Raw genomic sequence first — 22,952 nt, forward strand, 5'->3', positions numbered from 1 at the left:
CAGCAGCTGCAGTGACAAACATCTTGTCGCCTGAGGCATGAGGAGCGTGCGAGAGATGCGGCGTGCATGCGAGCACTTGTTTGTGTTCGCGTCCCTGAACCTCGAATTCTAATCAGCCTCAATGATGAGCGTAGACGAGCCTAGAAACAAACTGATCCCTGAGCCACCACCACCAGCTTTCATCCCCTGATTCCTCTCATGATGTGATTAACAAATAGACAACAGTATTTATGGAGAAAATTGTTTGCAAGCAGTTGTCTTTTATCAGTCACATTTAATGGAGTAAAGAATTAAAGGTCTGGTTCACCAAAATCACAAAAAAACATATTTTCTCAATTACTTTTTGTGGTATCGATCCATGCAGACAGTTTTGAGATATCTGCCTCCATCTGAGAACAGTGGAGGTGAATGGAATTTAGTTTGTGATGCTCGTGTCATAGCACTGAAAAAAAAAAAGATACCTAAAGGAATAGTTCAACTTTTTTGCCAGTTCACTTTCTTGCCAAGCATGAGATAAGAAGATTGATGCTTCTCTCATATCGGTATGTTAAATATCACACTGTAGGTAGGAGCTAGTTAGCTTAGCTAGCATAGAGACTGAAAGTAGCTTGCATAGCTCTGTCCAAAGGTTACAAAAATGTCCTCCTAGCACCTGTAAATCCAGCCCTGTCTCTGTCTATTTCTATCACACCTGTCTTCCTTCGGTCTTGTTAGTCCTTTCCTGTTCCCATAGTCTTCCCTTCACACCTGTTCTGTATTAGTCTTGTTTGCTCCACCCTAGTGTTCCCAACCACACCCTTGTTGTAAGCCAATCCCCATTTCCCTCCTTTTTAGTTTTGGTTTTTCTGTCATTTGGACTTTCTGTTACCTGCCTGCTCTGGGTGGTTTTTTTTATCAGCTTTATTAAAGCTCGCTTTTTGTTTAACCTCAAACCTGCCTGCTGCTCTGCATTTGGGTCCTTCCTGAACTGATACTTCACACGTTGTATCTAAACATAATCCAGTCAGGGATTATGTGGCCACAGCAATGTAATTAAGAAAGCAGTTTAGTAACATAGAAATGTAATTTATAGGCGCTAGGGCTGGGAGATCTCACTAATTAACATGTAACATGTATCGCGCTTTTTAAAGCAAGGTGTCTTCACTGGTACGGGCACAAAGACTCAACTCCCCCTAAAGCCACTACTTATCCTTTTTACATTTTGTTTTTTTGTATAAAGATACAAGACATGATGTGTTAATGTAGTGAACATGTTGGTGAAGATTCTCAGTCATCCAGGTCATGGTAATCTTAAGTGTTGTATCGTAGGCAGCTGGACTTGAGTTTCTTGAAGACGTTTCACCTCTCATCCAAGAGGCTTCTTCAGTTGTGATGACTGTAATCCTGGCGGTTGTTGCAAAGTATGTCTCTATGTCAGTTGTAAAGAACTGAAGAAGCCTCTTGGATGAGAGGTGAAATGTAAAGCAAGTCCAGTTGCCTACGATACAGCACTTAAGATTAATATAGTGAACTTCAGAGCTGCTTGTTGGTATGTCTTTTTTCTTACATAGGAAAGGAGCCAGGCTAGCTGTTTCCCTCTGCTTTAAGTCTTTATGCTAAGCTAAGCTAACAGTCTCCTGGCTGTAGCTGCATATTCATGGCATCATGAAATTGACTATTTTTTTAACATTCTACCTTTGCAGTGAATTTGGAAATAATGTTTTCAAGGATTAAACTGGGATGAAGGCAGAAATCTCAAAGATGGATATCTTAAAAAACCTGGACAAATAAAACCAAAAGAATTTGCATGACTAGATACCATTACCATTTCCTTTTTTTTTTGGGGGGGGGGGGGGGTTTAATTAAAGATATCAAATAGATTTAAAAACTTTTTAGATCTAACAGAAATGCTGATGCCCTGATGGATGGATAGGCAATCAGTGTCCACAAAAAACGCATTTGTGTCCTTGTGACTATTCCCATGTGTAGCTACAACTGAAATTTCTTCTTAATTGACTCGTCTGTGTGTCACATTGACCCTGAGGAAGACGGGCTTGCAATCGACACATGTTGGTCCCGTTCTTTGTTTTCCGAGTAGACACTTTAATAAAAAGCTTTTTGAATCCAGCGCTTTAACGAAGCAATGTGCTTTGACTTTCTAGAGAATTTGTTCCCTTTTTTTGTGGACAGAGATATCCATTATTTAAGAACAAAAACCTACCTCAAACCTAACCTTGATATGATTGATCTGATGAAAACAGAAGTGTGAAAAAAAAATAAAAAGCTTACTCTACAACAAAGACATGTTTCCTACAAAACTTACTCATTTGTAGAGCTTTTGAGATAGCGACTGATGAATAGAATCACCTTGGACAAAGCCAGCGTGCATTTTGTAAGATTTCTCCTTTGAAGGACTATTCTGTGAATGTGTTTTGAGACGCAGGACACTCACAAAAGAAAGTAGAGTGAAAGAGGGAGACAAAGAGAGAGAGGCGGGGATCTAAAACACTATAGAAGGTAATGAAATGTGTGATTGCCTGGACCGTGCCATTACTAAGGGACGAGGTCCTCAGAACCCTCTCTGCTGCAAAATGGGGAGGATAAGTCATTATGGTTAGGTGTGTTAACACATTCTTGGTATCTCCACACACACACACACACACACACACACACACACACACACACACACACACACACACACACTCCCCTTTCCTCAGCATCTCATAGCAGCACCATGAGGAAATTCATTTACTTTAAGACAGGCAGTAAAAAGGATGCCTCGTAAAAAAAAAAAAAAAAGGTCCTTTATGTGCAATCAATACCTGAACCAATGAGCAAGCAGAGAGGCTCAGTTTGCTTCACTCAAACAAAAAAAAGCGCACACACACTGAGTGAGAAACCTGTCATGACTTGACTTTCTATTAGCTCGGCTGCTTGTCTCCTCAAGGACACTCCAAGAAAAGGTTGAAACGGGTTATGAGAAAGGTGTCGCTGCTATAGATTAGACACACGGTGCGTCAACAGCCAGGATTACAGTCTTTCTTGGTTACCTTAAATCACCAGCACTGCAGGGGGAAAACACACTGAATAGAATCCAAAGCCCTGAGTCTTATCGCAACGTCGTGTTTGACATATTTCCATGCATGAGAGCAAGCGGTGATATGGTCTTTGCTATAAACACAGGCTGACTTAATACTCGGTTAAGCTATCGTGCCCTATCGGATATTGTGCATCAGGAGTTTGTGCGGTTGTAATTTGGATGTGGCATGGAGCCTATGAGGAGGAATGCCATGCTGATTAATACGGGCTGTGATACGGGGTAATTCCCATACTGCTGCAACTGCAGTTCAAATCCTTCATCGGGCCATTGGAAGAGGTACAAGCTCATTATTCACCATGGAGCGCAGACCCACACAGTCAGACACACCCACGGACACACACAAACACACACACACACACACACACACACACAGTGAAATATAGCACTGGAAACATCGCAGCATTTACAGATCAGCTGTTTTGTCAGGGTCAAAGCGAAGACAGCACCACAAAGTAAGAATTATCACTGCCTTTTTAAACAAGAGCCCAGATATGCCAAGATAACTAAAGCAACAACTTTGATCTTAAGTAGCTTTCTACGGTAATCTCCCCTCCTGTTTCCTTTCTGTCCTTTTTCCTGTTAGATCTCAGGAAAATAAAACACCCCCTCACTTTACGTCACCTCTTCTTTCTGCTTATCGTCCCTTCATGCGCATTCAGTCAAAAGTCTTCCTCAAGCTATTTTTGAAGACAGAAATGTAGGAGTGGAACTGAAATGAACTCTTACCTGTCTCGCATCTCTTTCCAGTAAATCCTTGCTGGCAAACGCAGTTGTTAGGTGAGACGCAGGTTCCCCCGTTCTGGCACAATCCGTCACACATAGCTAGAGGTAGACCAGAGGAGAAGAGCCATTACTCACAAAGATTAACGAGCATTAACTATGTAATTAGACCAGCAGCAGCATATGTATTTGCATACAGAATATGAGCTAATTTGGTGATGTGATTCATTACGGGGCTCTCACGATATTATTTCCAGTGATTAATGCATCCCACCAAGGTTAATTCAAAAATGTTCATTATCCATGGGTAGACTGTTAGTTAATGTGTCCCCAAAACACAGAGAAGTCATTGAAGTTGACAGAATGCAATGGAAACAAATGAAATATATACACAAATTATGCCCTGCTTCCTCGGAATAAAGAGTAAGAAAAACAAAAGAGGCTCCGTTCAGTACAAAGAGCACCACACAATGCCTCGTATTCTGTTAAAGGGACACTACAACAAATTAGTATGGACTTCCACAGGGTTGGGGGACGCATACAAACAGAAATTGAAGCAAAAAAAGGCTGCGATATTCTGACTTTAATTCACCTCTTTGGATCTTATTACATAGAGAACTAAATAATTTTAGGCTCTGACCTGTGAGAGAAGAAGCAATTTCACATCACCTTGGTCTTTATTAAATTATGAGCCACAGAATGTATTATTGTAAAACTGTTTTCGCAGGGTGTGTAGGCGCCATTTGCGTCTCTCAGCTGCCATAGTTTGGAATCTGTTTTTAAAAATGAATAAATAACCAAAAATAAGAAACTAATTTCCCTTGTATTGCCTTAAAATGGATCGTTTGAACTGAGCAAAGCCTCCCTGGGTAGATAAAAATACACAGCCAGTTATTATTGCACATTTTGAGTGGTTGCATGTGTGTGCGTTCGTGAAAACCTGATACAGTATCACATAGCTAAACTCATCATCATCCTCTGTGATTTGTGTGTTACAGTATGAAGGCATTTTGCCAAGCTGTCTTATTTAAGCGCCCCCCCAGCCTGTAGAAATGATGTCCATGATTGTGGGTGTTTTTTCCAGTAACGAATGAATTCAAACATGTTAGACTGAAATCCCTAGTTTCTTCCTTTTGTTTGGCTGTGTTTTAAACACCCCTTGGTTGCCTATTACAAATTTACATCTAAGTCAATTCATTCCTTTATTTTCTGTTAAGTTTTCACAAATGACGAATGATAATTAGACCTCTGCTCTCTGTCCATGGTGCTGAATTATGCACTTAAAATAGATACAATGAAACGTGTTTTTTCTGCTCTCTAAAAAATAAGTCTCTTACTAAATCTGAACATTAAATATTGTGAATATTACAGACAGCTGTATGTCTGTTTAAACAGTCTGCAATATCATAGAGGGTCCTTGACGTCATGTTACATTGCTATACCATGGCTTTTGCTGAAACAGTACCCTTGTGTGTGGTGCTCTCCATAATGAGTAAACTGATGTGTATGTACAGTATATAATCAGTGCCTAATCAAAGGATTAGTATGGACTTACATAGGGCACACACACACACAGACGCACCTATTAAACCTGGGTCACATCACAGAGGGTTTTTCAACACCATAATGTTGTTTATATGTAGGTGATATGTGGTTGGGAACCTCCACACATCAGCTGTACTGTAAAGGCCAGAGGATTATAAGCTTTGGAACTTGATTTGTGACTCTGCCTGGACACCCTGAGTATTTCATGTTATTAATTTATCTCCTATTTTTCAAAACAGATTACAGTGTAATAAACATGATGCTCAACCACAGACTGTATATAAAGATGGATGTATAAGGAGAAATGGATACAGCATTTGAGGCTGGGCCCCGTTCATTCCTATAAAAGCTGCTTAGTGGCACGTGAAGTCAAAAACCTCTCAGGTGTAAAATTAACTGGATCTTCCGCATAGTTGGGCCCAAACAGCAAGCACACTAGAGACTTCCATTGGCCAAGCGGCTTATTTCCGGTCTAGCTCTCTGCTAACTTGAATGGTGATAAAATGATTTAATCCTGCGACTCTTTTGGACTTTTAAAATTGTATCAAACTGAATGGATCAAATCCAAATGGTAAATCATTAGTCATGTCTCAGGGGGTCATATCCACTGATTTACAGACATCTCTTTCGCAATGTAAGTCTATGTGAAAAAGTTTTTTGGGCCACGTGGAATTATGTGATGGACTCAGAAGATGTAATGTCACTGTTTGGCCACTATGAAAATTGGCTTCAAAGCCTGGAGCGTGGGTAGCTTGAACTTGTTACTGAGGCTCTACTTCCCAATCGCTAGTGTGCAAACTCTGACTCCAAATGACTTCAACAGGACAAAAGATGGCAGCAGGATATTTTGGCTTCATTTTTGTACAGTGGGAGGAAGTGGAGACATGTTGTCCGTCTTTGTATGCAGCCATTGTGCTCAATGCAAATTGTACGTGTTGTAAAAGTGAAGGTGGTCTGTTCGTGTTGGGTATGAAACCCATATTACGCACACATTGCCTTATGAAAAACAACCGACCAGCCAAAACATTAAAACCACTGGCTGGTGAAGTGAATAACACTGATCATCTTGTTACAATGCAGTGTTCTGCTGGGAAACTTTTGGTCCTGGCATTCATGTAAATGCCACTTGACATGCACCACCTACCCAAACACGGCTGCAGACCACCTATCGCCTCTCACGGGAAAGACCCTCTCTGATGGCAGCAGCACCCCCATCAGGGTAAATGGCTCAAGGCGCCAACCTGGCATCCAAATTCCCCAGACAGCAATCTGATCCAGCATCCGTGGGATCCACAGTGGGGCCTCTTTGGACCAGACTTGGCTGTAATATGTCAAGACATGAACACAGGACCTCTGGGGGGTGTCCTGTGGTGTCTGGCACCAGGGCGTTGGCAGCAGTTCCTTTGAGACTTGTCAGTTGTGAGGTGGGGTACTAGCAGGTCCCACAGATTGGGATCTGGGGGGTTTAGAGGCCAGGTTGACGCCTTCAGCTTTTTGCTCCCTTGTGCCATTCCTGAGCAGTTTTAGTGGTGTGGCATGGTGCATTTTCCTGCTAGGTGGTCACTGCCATTGGCCAGTGCTGTTGCCATGGGAGGTGTGCTTGGTATTAACAGTGTTTGGGTGAGTGGTGCGTGTCGAATGGCATCATGAATGCCAGGATTGATACGTTCTTCTGGATGTTTGATTGTAAATGCTAAAGGCTGTGTTTCTGGAAAGGAACTTTTTTTGGTGCAGATTTTATTTGGAAAGATTTGTAAATGAAATGTAAAAAAGATTGTTCGTTTCTGGTATTTTTAGTCCACATGCATTGGGCACTTATATGTACTTGACACAATAACATAACTGGCATGGTGTTGCTTACCTTTGCACACCGTCCCGTTGCCAGTGTAGCCCGGCTTACAGGAGCAGCTGTGGCCTCCGACCATGTTAAAGCACAGGGCGTTTTCATCGCAGTTGTGGAGCCCGCTGAGGCACTCGTCATGCTCTGAGGAAAAAAAAAACACACACACACACACAACAGATGTCAGTGCAAATAAGCTCTTTATTGTCACATACATTTGGAACAATGTGGCAGTGAAACTTGTTTCCACTGTAGTTGCATCCATAGTTCAAAAACTCATTACATTCACATCTGCACATGACCACTATCAAGAAAATAACACTTGATTAAAGAAAACTGAATGTTTATTTTCCTTGTAAAAATGAGGAATGATCGCACCCAGCTGGTAATTTGTTTTACTTTCCATTAAGAAAAAGCGATTTGTGACTCAGTCTTGGATTAAATGACTTGATAGTTAGACAGCTGTGAGTCTGGTAATAAGACATCAGTGACAAACAGCCGACTGGAGGACGAGCCATTTCTTTATCTCCCACCGTGATCTGTCACAAAAAATTGTTTCAGATGTTTTGCTGTAATTTGTTGTTGTTTTTTGGCACAATATGGGGGGATGGAACAATCTCAAAGATGAATCTGAGTTTTATCACTACTGAAAATGAGCTCACTCATTTGCACACACATGTATACATTAATGAGGTGTTGTATTTCCTGTTTATGAGCCACTGGCCTTTAGTTAGAGCGTTGTAAAACGGCACAATTGGCCGTTAAGAACCAAGGGAAATGTTTTCTGTAAGTTTCACACAAGCATTAAGAAAACGTCCCCTTAGGACTGCGACTCCCGAGCTCTCATCACTGCTGCCGCTGTGGAGTTAGTGATATGGTTTGTTATGAATATCCAACTGACAAGCTTGACTAATGGCTACAGCCCATGACAACATACTGTCTCTAACTGGCAAACAACTCTCTTCCCCTCTATCTGGAGAGGAGACTGACGTGGCAAAAAAAAAAATGTAATGAGGGCCTGGAGGTAACCAGTAATCTACCGTACAGAGAGCGATGCCAGATGGGAAATGTTAAACTATGTTACCAGAGGTTTAAAGCGATCATATTTCTAGGAAAGTCATCTTGCACGAGTCATAACCACCAGAACAAATAGGTGTAAATGTGAAACACATACTTAACAACTTTTTGACATGCCTACAGATATATTCACATCATGTTTTCTTTTAAAGCGAGCTGAAGTAGCTATGATGCTAAGAGGGTATGAGTCCATTAGTCCATCAGTCTTTATAGCATACTATTACAAAATTAAATTACAAGGAAGCACGATTGGAAGTCTGTTCGTATTCCACATGGTAACAGTAAAGGCCATAAGATAAGCTATAATTAAATAAATACTTGGGCTCACTGGTGCATTCAAAACAGCATACCTTAGGGAGAAATTTTAAGCTCCAGAACGTACTCATGAGTCATGTTCACTATAGCCTACACCAGGGGCCAGCGACCTTTACTATCAAAAGAGCCATTTCTGACCAAAAATAATTATAAAAAAAAATGTGTGGAGCTGCAAAACATATTAAAGCCTTATAATGAAGGTAACAGCCTATTAAGTCTGAATTAGCCCATAGCAATAGCCTAAATAAGCATTCATTACACTATTTATGATTATTTGGTACTTTAACTTTGCAGAGCTGGCAGTGAAAGCAAACAAATCTGTCCATGCACAGCTAAATTCTCTATTTTAAACTGAGACTTTTACTTTTTTGGATCTGGCATCCAGAGCTAATCAGCTAGCAGGACTCAAAACTAGCCACCACTATCAAGGTTCGGCAGGCAATAGATGTATTTCATACATTTTAATTGTTGAAATGTATACAGGCTTCACATTTTTACAGTTGGAGGATGCAAGAATGTCTTAAGACTTACAACATGGTTAAATTAAAATTAAAATGTTAAAAAAATAACATTTTTTTATTTCCATATAATTTTGTGTCAAAGCTATAGGGAACCACAGGAGAAGGGCTAAACAGCTGCATGTGGCTTCAGAGCCACAGGTTGACTACCCCTGGCCTACACCAAGGATGACTGGCTGGAGGGAGGTCACATGAGAGGAGATGCAAAAACACAGACATATCCATATTTTGCTTTTCTGATCATGTCAGGAAATAAATTAGAATGAGACAGAGCGGACTAAAACCAACTACTAATGTAAAAGTCACAAAATGGCAGAGGTGAGGACTCGAGTCAGACTTGAGTTACAAATTCTATGACTTTAGACTTGACAAAATGAAAAAAAACTTGCAAGATTAAAAAGTATATTATCTAAAAAGTGTGACACAAATCAAGTCATTTCCTGAATCAGCTAATGTTGCTTTTCATTCCCAGCTTGCTGACACTTCATTTTCACATCCACTTTGTTCGAACCAATCCAGCAGCATCCAATTAAATTGCAGGAGAGAACCATGAAGAACTGATGTTAGGTTACTGAGCACCAGCTGGGAAAAATGATACCAAAAATCATTTATAGAAACTATTTTTTCAGATGGCTCCTTAGACATGTCGAAGGAATTGAAATATCTTGGACATGTCTTCTCAGATGATCTTATGGATGACAGTGACATCCATCGTCAATGCTGTAAAATATATGCACAGGCCAATACGTTGTTGAGGAAATTTTCTATGTGTTCTGCAGATGTTAAATGTGTTCTGTTCAGGGCTTATGTCACCCCGCTGTATACAGCTCATCTCCGGTCCTCTTACAAAGTGAAAAGTATGCAGAGGCTTAGAGTGGCATATAATGATGCCATGAGGCTGTTGCTCCATGTTCCTAGGTGGCACAGTGCCAGCCAGTTATTTGTGTCCTCTAATGTACCAACGTGTCAGGCACTGTTACGAAAGTTAATGTTTAATTTTATGTGTCGACTGGATTTGTCAGAAAATAGCATTATTATGGCCTTAACCTGCCCTATGATGGGCTATCGGTTCACATCCAGGCTTTGAAAGCATTGGCATGATAGCTTGCGCCTCTTTTTGAACAAACAGTGATGAATTACTTATATGAAAGTATACATTTTAATATTATTTCTATTTTTAAAATGATGTATTTTAAATGTATGCAATGGTTGTGTGTATGTGTGTGTGGACCATTTGAGTCCATAATAAAGATTATTATTATTATTATTATGCAATGGTCAGCAAAAAAAAAAGAAAGAAAAAAAAAGTATAAAAAAAATATGCAAAATATGCGGGAGACACAACCTTGCTCTACAGATAAAAGATTTGTAAATTAAAAGCATTCATGATTTTTGTAAATTTAATATAGTATTACTTGTTAAAATGGCATTGCATTCATTAAAGAGCATATTATGACTTCTCCAAGACCTTTCACTCACAGTTTAGGACTCGATACCTGACTTGGGACTTGTCTGTCTTGAATTGGGACTTCACTTTGGACTTGAATGCAAAGATTTGAAACTTACTGCCTACAAATCAAACAATCCAAGTACAAATATTATTATGATACCACATGAAAAAATGTGTCAAAGTCAGTAGTGAGTAAAGCAGGAAACAAGTTCAAACTGCTGGGGCTTGAGCAAAATGGGAGAAAAGTGCGATTCAGTACAATAAAATCAACATTAAGTGACAGAGACACATGAGTTACTAAAGAAATCAAATTTAAATATCACTTTTGTGATGTTATGCGTGTGTAAAAATGATTTTAAATACATTAATGGCAACATAAATCGAGATATTATCTACTATGAACTCATACAGGCACATTAAAGGATTATACAGAATGAGGGATTATAAAGTCATCACAATACATGTTAATGTTTCACCACAGACTAATGTGTGTCTCTAACACACAAACTGAATTGTTTAGTGTCTTTATTTTGTCACCATAATATCCCGCAGGGTGGATAATGCAGCCCAAATAATGAAGAGTAGAGCATTAAGGCTATAGGTCACTAATGGTGGATAAAACTTAATTTTTAAAGTGGTCTTCTTGTCATAATAGAGCCCACACCTTTATAAGACAGAAATATAATGGCTGATAAGGACTCTCACATTTAATTGTCGAATCATTTGCAGAAGGGAACTGAATTTATTAAGAGGCCTCTTTAAAAATATTGAATGCTGCAGCCAATTTGAAGCTGCAGGGCAGAATTTTTCTTTCTTTTTTTACAATCAGATCAGACCCCCGTGTTTCTGCTTCAGATTTTATTATCAAGAAGCCGTGAGCTCAGATAAATGTGATTTGATTTCTGCAGAGGCTGCTGGATCTGGAACGTTTTACTGATTTAAAATAACATTATGTTTAGCTGCTGTAAAGGTGCATGATGTCAGTGTTTTATAGCCTGTGTTACACCCGACTCCACAGCTAACTCTTTCTGAATAACTTCCCATTTTTCTGTTACTACCAGCCTCACTGACTCCACTGCTGTGTTTCAAAGTTGCAAACAAACCATTTGCACTACCGACTAATGTTTACCCTCTTTAAACCAGAGTCCATCACACTGTGCTGACTTATTGAACCCCTCTGGCCTTACTCTCTGGTGCCTCCCTGTTTGTTTACATGGTGAAATGTCTCCTATGTTTTTTATTTCAAACCCCTGCTACACCCGAGATACTCGAACTGCAGAAGCAACTGAAAATCTCATCTGAAGTTTAAGCTTAAGTTGTAGAACTGTACATCATTTAAGCCCTCTTCCCTGCTGTATGAACAGGGACTTAAATGCACGCCCTTCGTCTGCCCCTGAACACAAAGGCAGATCTTTATCCCTCTGAGACACACAAAAGAATACTCGTCTATTGTATTCTGGAGATTCACATAAATATTGCCCTCTGATAAGTACTTGCTTACCGAGCACCACTTCAGCTGAAGTGCACAAAACTTTATGGACTTGTTTTAACCTTCTGAAATCTTCTCGTCTTTATTTAACAGCTCTGCATCCCGTCAGGACCCGAAAGGATGCAAAATAAAAAATAAAAAAATAAAACAGTCATGAAAAGTCTTTTGGCAAGAGAGCTCTCTCTCCTACGAGTACTTGGAAAACATTTAGTAATTTAGCCAGACAACTTTTTTTCATTTTGTATTATCGTGTGTTTACAGTGCAGAGAGAACTTTCAAAGGCGGCTGAAAGGACACGCAGTCAACTAAATCTCTTAGAAAAGGTTAAGACTCCCCGAAAACACGAACACAAAGACTTTGCTGCTAATCTGAGGGCAACAGTTTGGACTGCCTCTCGTTATTTTAGTGGAATTCTGGGCCATGCTGTGCCTGGCAGGAGACGGAAATACATTCATTTCTCTCAGCTGTTTGCTCATGCACATTTCGTTCAGACATTAGCAGATCTCAGGAGCCTTCCCCAGCCGCAGAGATACAATAATGTGTGCCTAGTACCAACTTATAGCTATTTTCCCCACAACTTGGGACTTTTTAAATGCGTGCAATTGTGAAAGACAGTGAGGCTGGAGGACTGAAAGATGGCACCTGAAGAGTGAGAGGATCAGAAATGTGAACGCTTGTTGCGGGAGACCTGAGCCGCATCATCCATTTCCCTGCCATCATCCAATCCATTATATCTCCTGAACAGACCGTGGGCTCATCCAAATTGAAAGTGACATTGTGATGAGCTCCTCCATCGAGGGTATGATGTATGTGTGCATGTGTGTGTGAGATGGATTGAAGGGCACTTAGGAGGGCCTGCTGCTGCTGCTCTTGTAGCTGCATCTCACACATACACACACGCTCACCTGCTGTTGGGCAGAATTAAAGTCTGCTCATAGGCATATAAAAACAGTAATAGGAGCACAGGGGAGAGGAAGGAGAATAAGGTGGAGTTTTTTTTTTTATTTTTTCACAAGGTCACATCTGCCAGAGGGAACAGCCAGCCGTCAGTCTGAACAGACAGGGCAGCAGAGCCACCAGGTGCTCTGTGTGTGTGTGTGTGTGTGTGTGTGTGTGTGTGTGTGTGTGTGTGTGTGTGTGTGTGTGTGTGAGTGTGTGTGTGTTATCACCATGACCCTTGAGTTTAGTATTGGTTACTTGTCTATTGGTTATTTAGGATATTTAGGCTTATTACACTACTGCACTCACCAGCAGACTTCACTTCAGGTGACACCATTAACTGGCTTGAGTCGAGCTCAGACGACCAGTTCACACTGTTGCAACTTTTTTCTGCAACGTTCTAAAACGGTTTTGTCTTGTCGCAAATCATTGGTCTGAACTGGGCTTAACTCACTCAATTAAAATACCGCTAAGGCTTAAAAGTTATGCTTCATGAAGGGCGTGGTGGCTTTAAGTGACAAGTGGGTACCATCCGTTGACAAGTACCTACCATGGCGACAGCGTTGGTTAGGTAGAGCTGTAGCTGTTGCTATTTCAGTGCGTTTTCAGTTCATGAATGTTATTTGTAACATTTTGGTCGCACAAAAAAGTCTTGTTAAGTGCTTGGTTGTATTAAAAAACAAACTCTAAGGAATTGAATATTCAGTTTTTCCAGTAAGTACATCCATATTGGCCTAAGCCTAATTTTTACTAGCGAAAATTAACATTAGCATCATTACAGTTAACCATTGCTGTAATTGCATCATGCTAAGCAAGCTAGCAGTTTGTTAGTGTCACCGTCTCGTCCAAAATTGGTCACCTCTCGCTCCAAAAATCCAAGATGGCCGAATGCTAAACTCAAGGTCTCAAAATGGGGGTCCACAAACCAATGGTGACGTCACCATGGCTACGCCCATTATTTTATACCGTGTATGGTTCCAACAAAGGCACATAAGAACACTGCAAGCTGGCAAAAATAGATAAACACAGTATTTCTTTCTCTAAATGGCTTTGCAAATGTTTTATGCATAAGAAAATTATTTTGGCACATTAATTAGACCACAAGAATACATACAATGTGTTTTATTGAGAGCCACTAAAAGTCAGCATGACTTTTGTTTGTTTACAAGAAAACTCCCTTTAAAATGCCAAATACTTAGCACCACCGCATCCCAATCAGCAGCAATTAAAGTCTTGTGAGTCCATCTGCCCATGCAATGCTGTTATTCGAGCAGAACATGTCATAAAAAAAAGAGGCAAAAACTCTGTTTATCCGAATCCTCCCCCTCATGCCATACCCTTTGAGTCATCAGGCTGAAAGTCTTCTTTTCTGATCTCTGTTGTTGTCAAACCCCCTGCTCCACCTTTGGCCTCTGTCCATCCTTTCATCCCCTTCCTGGCCCAGCCCTCCCTCCGTCTCTTCTGCCTCAGGGGCCCAGGTCTGGTTATCACAGGATTAGAACAAGGACACACACCCTGCATACACACCTCAGGCACAAGCGCATGCATGCACATGTGCACCTAGCACATACGCACACCTCAGGACAGCCTCCTTTAATAACATTCAAAGGGAGAGCACAACCAATCCGCTACCTTTCATGGATTAGCTGCTAATCTCACAGAGCGAGGAGCACCTCGGGCACTTTGGGGAAAAGACGAAGTGTAGAGGGGAAGAAAGAGGAGGAATCTTGACCTTCAAGATCAAGGATAAAGTGCTAGTCAAAGAAAGGGGCAAAGAAAGTTGGGGGATGTTTTTATTGCTAAAGGCTCCACTGAATGTGGAGCCCAGGCCACGTCAGGACATTCACTTGCACATATTTCATTTAAACAAGTACATAAAGTCCACGTGTTCAAGTCTACCACCAGCTGGGATCTGAACCTGTGACCTCCTCCGCTGCAGGTGGTCTTCATGTAAAATACAGACTTCTGTCTGAGCTCGCTGACCCCCTGACAAGCTGAGGAGAAATATAACCAGGGCTCCATGCTGTTTCGTCCAGGCTTAAATCTGTGGATCAGTCCTTTAATCCACTACTCTGCACATAAACACTGAGCCATGAAATGAACTACAGTCAACTTAATCCTCTTTACAAGGCAGACTGGTTCTCATGCGACACTGTAATGCATGTGGAAATATGGCTATCAATACCAGGACATTGTTTCTGCTGAGTTTGCGACTCGTTAATTGGTGAAAGCCACTGAGGATGATAAAGACGCTCGTATATCATGCGAATGTACAGTGTCAATAGGTACTGAAGGGGGCGGTTTAATGTTTCCTTCCACAGCTGTAATATTTCTTCTGTGGGCAACTTAGAGGAACCAGCACTCCCTCTGGACTCTTTTCAAACAGAAGCAGATGTTCAATCGCTATTAATAAGCAGCAGATTCCTGCAGCTACAAACTTAGCATCTTCCCTTTTTTTATTGTCAATTACTGCCACCAGGACAAGAGTGGTGACACTAAACCTGCATATGAACACATATAAGAACAAGCACCCTGGTGTGTTTTCCAGCATTTATTAATTTTTTTCATTTAAGAGCCCTGAATGTTATTGTTGACATGTAATTTGGCTGTAATTCATCTTTCTAATATTGGCGAAGAGGTGAGATGCGCCCGCAGTAGTGATTGTGGCGAGTATCAAGCTCGCTCTGATGGCGAATGTGTGGGAGATGATAGTCCAATAACTCTGTAGGGAGGCTGCGACGGTAATTTGACCGAAGCAGGGAAAAAGCCATTACGTCAAGCCTCTGCATAAGCCTCGGTTTAATCACACAAATTGACTTTTATAAGGAGACGCATAGCTGTGTATTCCGCTGCAGTGACTTGAAGACGTTTTAATAGGAAACTACATAAAATACAGTGACACAGTTTAATCCACTGGGTTTGAGGGTATTAATCTTCATTGTGAATCTGAGGAATGAGCACACAGTGGAAGAAAGACAAATGAGTAAAACAATAAAACTCGCCCGCAGTTCAGAAGATTACAGAAAACGCAGTGAGTGAAATCACATAAGGTACAGTCTAAAGATAATATGGAAAAGGACTGAGTAAGCAAGGAGGTTTCTTTCTCTAAATAAATCACAAGAGCACAAGAAAGAGATGAATGTGCATTTGTTACTCCCTTAAATATCTATTCCTCAATCTCAGTTCTAACTTGTTTATGCTTTTCAGAAGCCTGCTCATAAAAAAGACACAAAGTCACAAATCCTCAACTATGCTCTATTATTTCCTGATTTCCATTGACAGGGGAAGAGAGAAACTCTACAGGGGTCCCAGATGGAGCAGGAAATGGGAGTCTTCGCCGGGTGTTCGTTGTGCTGCTGAGTCTTACGGCTTTAATTCAAACTCCAATGGCACGGCAGGGAGGGAGGCTGTGGGCCTAAATCCTCCGGCGCACAGCGCAGGCGGCAGCCAGCCCCTTCACTCTGCTGCTGCTGAATTAGTTTGCATTGGTGCAAATTGCTTTTTTAATTACTGACACTGAGGAAATGCAGCGCGGTGCCTCCTCTTCGGAGATGATGCACACAGGGAGCTACTTAGCATCGTGTTTCACAAGCTGCAAACAACTGGTAAGGAATGAGGCGGATCTGCTACTCATCACTGCAGAATGACATTGCATTATTCTCGATGAAGGACAGAGACATTACATTATGGAGGGATTACTGACTCAGATTTTTATGTATTTTACTCTACGTGTGGTCCTGTATTTGGCATTATAACAAAGCCATAACTTTAAATAGACACTGTGAGACAGGTGACTTTAAAACAGTCCTTACAAAGTCCTGATGGTTTTCTCTCTGCCTCCATACTTTTCTATTTAATAAGGTGACAATGCCAAAAACTTTAACAATGAAAAACTAAAAAATCCTGCACACAGCTGAGCACTCCTCAGACCTTCATCAGGTAAAACATTATAGACTGTCTTAATGTATTTAAGTTGAAGAATTTCTGGCGTGCGAGAACTTTGTAAACTTTGATTGCTTCAAGTTACAATTACTTTGTGCTGGAATCCCCACCTGAACAACCGCAGAGAATCATATGGTTTTTGGCTGAGTTCATCATATACATTATTGGAGGAGTTAATAAGTATTAATCCATCCATCATCTCTCCACTATCACTGTCTAGTCAAGGCATAAAATATCCCAAATAATAATAATTAAAAAAAACAATATACATTATCATCTGCTATGTGAAGTAGCTTGGCCCCATTTGGGACTATCTCATTGACTTTATGGCTAAAACCACAGATGCTGTTGCCTCATTTATCCACAACAGCTGTTTCACTGTTGTGACTGTCTATCTGACTTTTAATACCAAAACAATAGCATGTGGCGTGTTCAGCCATTTGAACCTTTCCCTGTTGGGCCTCTTTAGGGAAGTGGGATGTGTTTTCCTGTTTAGAAATAGCTTTGTTTCTTATGTCAAAGTTACTAATTTACTTCACAATAAAACGCTCTTATTGTAGTGTTTCAATTGCAGCAGATATATGCTGCTTTTACACTTGCTGAAACAACAACTGTCCACTGTCAGAGGTAGAGCGGGTTGTCCACTAATCGGAAGAGCAGCGGTTCGACCCCGGGCTCCTCCAGCCTGCTTGTCAAAGTATCCTTGAGCAAGACACTGAACCCCAAATTGCTCCCGATGACTGTTCCATCGGTGTGTGAGTGTGTTAAAAAAAAAACTTTGGAAAGTAGGCACCTTGTATGGTAGCTTTGGCCACCAGTGTGTGAATGTGTGTGTGTGTGAATGGGTGAATGTGACTTGAGTGTAAAAACTACTAGACTAGAGAGGTGCTTTAGAAGTGCAGGTCCATTTACCATTTACCAAATGCAAACATGGCAGAGGTGTAACGGTGAGGGTGTAAGGGTGTGACACAAATGTCAAGCTGTGTGATTCATTCCTGTTTGGTGTGAGTTTGGTACAGCAGAACAAAACCCAAATACATAAGGATATGTTCTGGGTTTTTTGTTTTTTTTTCTTAATTTAGAACAGACAGTAGTCCAAGTGTCAAAGACAGACACAATGCTCCCATAGGAAACATTTCAAACACTTCTCTATTACACTGAATAAACAATTTCCCAAACGGCTACAGGTCACAATAAGCTACAAAATTGAAAAGCATCTCTTATGCCATCAAAGTGAAAATATAAAATAAATAAACCAATAAAAAATAAAACTTGCATAAGAAGGTATATTTCGATTATTTCCACCATGGCTATAGTTAAACAATCAAAGCACCCAGACATTTTTAATCCTGGTTATCAGCACATCTGTTACATATCCTACAACAGAAGAACAACGCAATGAATACATAGCAGCCCTTAAACATGGCTAGCTTTTTCCAACACCTCAGTAAATAAAGAACTGTATCCACTGAGCAGTACGGTAAGTTTCCACTGTGAAAAGTTGTGGATGGTACCAATGGGACCGTTCCGTACCGTCTCCATTTTTGGTCCCCCTTCTGTTGGGGTACCTAGCACACAGATCTGGTACTAAAAGGTGGAGCTGTGAACACTGCAGTCTGTTGATTGGTCAATAGAGGACGGTCAGTCTGCTCAGGGCTGCGTTGTGGCTGGTTTTGAGGCTCATGTAACCACTGTTCATACTGTGGAGAGTTTTATATATATTAGTAAATTATAACTATAAAATCAGTTGCTCTTCCTGAGGTTTCTACCCTTTTTTCCCCCTGTTAAAGGGGTTTTTTTTGGTGGGGAGTTTTTCCTTATCTGCTGTGAGGGTCCAAAGGACAGAGGGATGTTGTATGCTGTAAAGCCCTGTGAGGCAAATTGTGATTTGTGATATTGGGCTTTATAAACAAAATTGACTGAAAAATTGAAATTGAAAATGTAAGGATGTTTTCTTGCAGCAGCTGTAGTCTGAGACAAAATAACTTCATTTACTGGGCTGACTGCCGGCAACTTTTAAGGTGAAACGTTACTCTTACATGTACACTTTTAGCAATGAGTGGATCGATCAGATTATGTTAAGTGCGCTCTGTTTAGTTCTGAAAATGTTGACGTGCAATCTCGCTCTGTGGACAATAAACCAGGTGGAGACTGATAAATGAGGAAATACAGAGTGCTGGACAGAGCAGTGACTGAAAACAACCCTGCTCACATAATAGAGCACTGTTTTTGGTGGAAACGCCAAGTGGACCTGAGATCTAGGTACCATGTCTGAAGGGTTACTTTTAGTTCCAAAGGTACCATACTGAAAGTGTGGGCACCTGAATCTGATGGTTTTTTTTAGATCAATCAGGGTGATGTAACACAGGTATTTTCTCTCCTACCTATAAAAATGTGCCTTATATAACCTGATGGCAACCTATAGTGGAAGACACTATTATGAACAAGCAGGGCTACTACCACAATCACCCACAACACAGACAGAGAACAAAGACTGTGAATCATCCACGCAATCTTTTCAGATTGATTTGGTTTGCTTTTGAAATTGACTTTGGCTTCAACTTTGATCAGGAACAAATGGGTCTGCCGCCTCCACTCACAGTCTGTCTGTTTCTCAGGTTCTCAGTGAATTTCCCTCTCCTTATCACACGCACACAGTACTTTCACACGCCAGAAGAAGACTGTACCCTCACACGCACACACAAATAAGGCAGAAAGTCCACCACAGACATTTTAACATTTCCAAAGAGGCCTGAAGTTAATCTTTTTCTTTTTCAAAGTAAAGTTTTCAAAGCACAGAAGTCTTCACACCAAGTATCAGCATCGCTTTTAAAGATTTCAGCTACAAATATGTCACATAGCAAACAACTGGCTTATCTCACAATATAATAGAGTTTAGAGATTCATATTAATACTTTTTTTTATAGAATAAATTTGTGAAATTGTTGAGTTTAAGATGCTCTTTGTAATCTACACAAAGCAAACGCAATCCCAAATTGATTCGACACTTTCCCTCAGTGTTCAATCTTTTCTCCACTGCTAGCTTATGCTGAATCATAAAGCAGTGAAGCTGGTATTGATTTGCGTGTGTTTTATTTCAATGCGGTGCTAGTAATCAGAGCAAAACCAATAGGAGCAAATCAAACTGAAATGTTCATCCCTATGCATATCAAATGAACAGACCGTGCATAATTGCAGGGTGACAGATTCACACACTAGTGTGTCTAACCGGGCGCCGTCTGGAATACAACGAGCAGGAAAAAAGGGAGAGGAGGTGTAGCACGTTGCTAAGGTTAACAGTGTGTTTTACAGGTGTTGTATTATAACTATGTCTCTCTGTCGTAGCATGTTTTTCTATCACACAGCTTCCTTGTTCTGTCTCACGCTGCACTCTGACACTGATAACTCACTGTGTTTATATCTGAACGCCTGTTCCTCTCTCTGTCTCTGTAAGTCTGTGCATCTCTTGGTTGCAGCATTTATCATAATGAAATCAAACATCATCCTCCAGTGTATGACTAAAGATGCTAATAAAATCATTTCTAACTGGCAATAACCCACTGTAGATGTATAAAATGCTTTAAAAGCTTTAAATCTCTTTATACCTGCCTGTCTCTCCGCGTCTCCACGCCCATTAAGACAAAACATCCTCCTTATTTGTACCTACTTCATGTCTGCTAGCAACTCCCTACCCAAAATGGTTGCTCTGGAGGCTGAAGCTCACAAAGCCAGAATAAAAAACAGAGTGCCTTCTCCACGTGATTCCAGCCTGTCAAAAGGTCAGCGGAGGAACTCACCTGTGCAGGAATAGTCATCGATCCTGATGTAGCCTGTATGGCAGATGCACATGAAGGAGCCGGGGGTGTTAACACACATGGTGTTCTCCCTGCAGTAGTGCTTTCCTTCAGCGCACTCATCAATATCTGAGGAGACGGGAGAGAGAAGGAGAGAGGGAGGAGAACAAAGCTGGGTTAGATGTGGCTTCCTTTCAACGTTTCTATCAAGTGCATCAGAGTCCGCAAATGTAATTCGTTTCCAGGTGATGCTTTTGAATTCTTCACCTCAAAAGGTAAGTATAGGGTTAATGATGTCATAGATATCAACAGACCTTTATATAAAAAATACAATATTTGCTGGCAGATTGTGGACACTCTCTTGTGGTGCAGATCAAACAATGCTGTCTGCATTGATACGTCAAACCTCAAGAGCAAGACATCGATTCTGATTTGCGTTGATTGAGTGACGTTCAACAGCTTCATCACCCTCCCCTACAGAAACACATTGTAAATGACCTCATTATTAATTTAACATAATGAGGCATTACTGTTTCTGACGTACGTTAACATTTTCAACAATGGTGGAACATATGTTTTCCAAACTATCAAGCTAAATCTGTGAAAAGTGCATCTCATGATAGACTGTATAATGCTTCCTAGTTGTGTGGAGAACGGAATGGGAAACCAGAATTGCTGTGGAAGAAAAGTCTGGCCTGTCTTTAGGTGTAGGCCTGAATACATCTGGGAGACAGCCGCCATTAAATTAATAATTTTTACTTCATCCGACAGCACAGAAACGTTTGAAAAGGCTGCGACAGCGAGTGTATGTACAGGAAAAAAAGCCTTAATTTGTTTACAATATTCTGATGTGCAGGCACAAACATTAAGCTTACTTATCTTATTTGCTGATGCACGTTTGTTGGTGTTCCACCAGTTCGCCTTCTGATTATACAAATAAATTAGCTGGCCGAGCTTGTTGTCTTGTCTGGTTCTACAAAGTTGGTGTTGATGTTTAGGAGCTTCCTGAATTCATCAAAGATGTTGGAGCGGGCCATAATTGACTTTGGCTTTCATTAATTTCTAATTAGAGATAAGAAGACATTAACATGTAGTCACTGGTGGTTTGTATAAAGAGGAAAAAAAAAAAAGATCCGGCTTTGTGTGAGTGATTTTCACAGCAAGTCTTCTAGCAGCACGGCAACATCATTTGTCTGTGCCTTCCAACACCGTCATATATCACTGTTGATAAATTTGTTCTATGATCTTATGATATGATGAAAATGCCACAATTACGTCTGGTAAGATTTAAGCACAAAAATGACTGTAGGTTATTTGGTTTAGGGAAAGATCATTGTGGGATAAAACAAGGTAAGGGGAGCTTTGTCGTCAGGTTACAGTAATAAACACGTAGTTAAATGTTCTGTATGCAACATTTATTTATCATTCTGTGTCCTAGTACCAGACTCCCTTAAAAAACATTGAGTTTTTTGAGTTGCTGAGTGGTTTGGTTTTAGGGGTTGGGTCACAGAATTCAGTAACACCGGTCGCCACATTGCTGCCACTTTGCACCACGCTCATAAAGCAGTTACTGCTGATACTGGGACAGCAGCGTAACAGAAGCATAGCGCCAGTGGTGTAGTGGTACTTGATTAATTGGGTGCACTACTAAATAGATGGGTAGGTTATACAGAGAGGGAAGGTTTTTGGCTAATAGGTGAGAAATAGCCAAAAGAGACAGGTGAGTATACCCCTTATACCTGTGTATACCCTCCACTACACCACTGCATAGTGCCCACCCTCTGATTTCTCCTGGTCAACACTGTTAGCTCTGTCAGCACTGTTGCTGTTGTTTAGCGCTGTTTGTGAAGTTAGTACCGTTAGCTGCTAGCTGCCGCCTCAGCCACCTCCATGTAAAGAATCGCTCTGCTCTAAATTTTTCATAGAGCCCGAATCCTGGAGCAACATCATTACTTGTGCTGCTTTCAGGCGCCCTTCACAGGTATTTAAACTTTTGCGCAAATTAGTGTGATTTCTTTAAAAAACAACATGGAAAATAAGGCAGTCAGCAACCTGGTAAAAAAAAAATGCCCGACAAATGGCAAAAAAATAATAGATTTAGAAAATTATTTTTGAAAAATAGGGGAAAAAAGAAAATTATATCTATATTTATTATTATTGCATATTTAAAATTAAAATCCAGAATTATTATTATTTTTAAACACTTTTTCCAGGTCATTTCCTTTTAATTTCCTCTCTTTACTA

The 22,952-nt window shown here is 40.6% G+C and overlaps 1 protein-coding gene across 1 annotated transcript in view; it reads right to left on the reverse strand.

Moving 5' to 3' along the window:
• The window catches only part of nell2a (neural EGFL like 2a), a 129,168-nt gene that overhangs the window by 41,434 nt on the left and 64,782 nt on the right, over window positions 1-22,952 (reverse strand). The window contains exons 13-15 of the mRNA XM_049573261.1: window positions 20,712-20,837; window positions 7,206-7,328; window positions 3,806-3,901 (exon numbers count right to left, since the gene is read on the reverse strand). Coding sequence (XP_049429218.1) covers window positions 3,806-3,901; window positions 7,206-7,328; window positions 20,712-20,837 — 345 coding nt within the window. The remainder of the gene's footprint in view (window positions 1-3,805; window positions 3,902-7,205; window positions 7,329-20,711; window positions 20,838-22,952) is intronic.

Source organism: Epinephelus fuscoguttatus, linkage group LG4, assembly GCF_011397635.1.
Source record: "Epinephelus fuscoguttatus linkage group LG4, E.fuscoguttatus.final_Chr_v1".
Lineage (NCBI taxonomy): Eukaryota > Metazoa > Chordata > Actinopteri > Perciformes > Serranidae > Epinephelus > Epinephelus fuscoguttatus.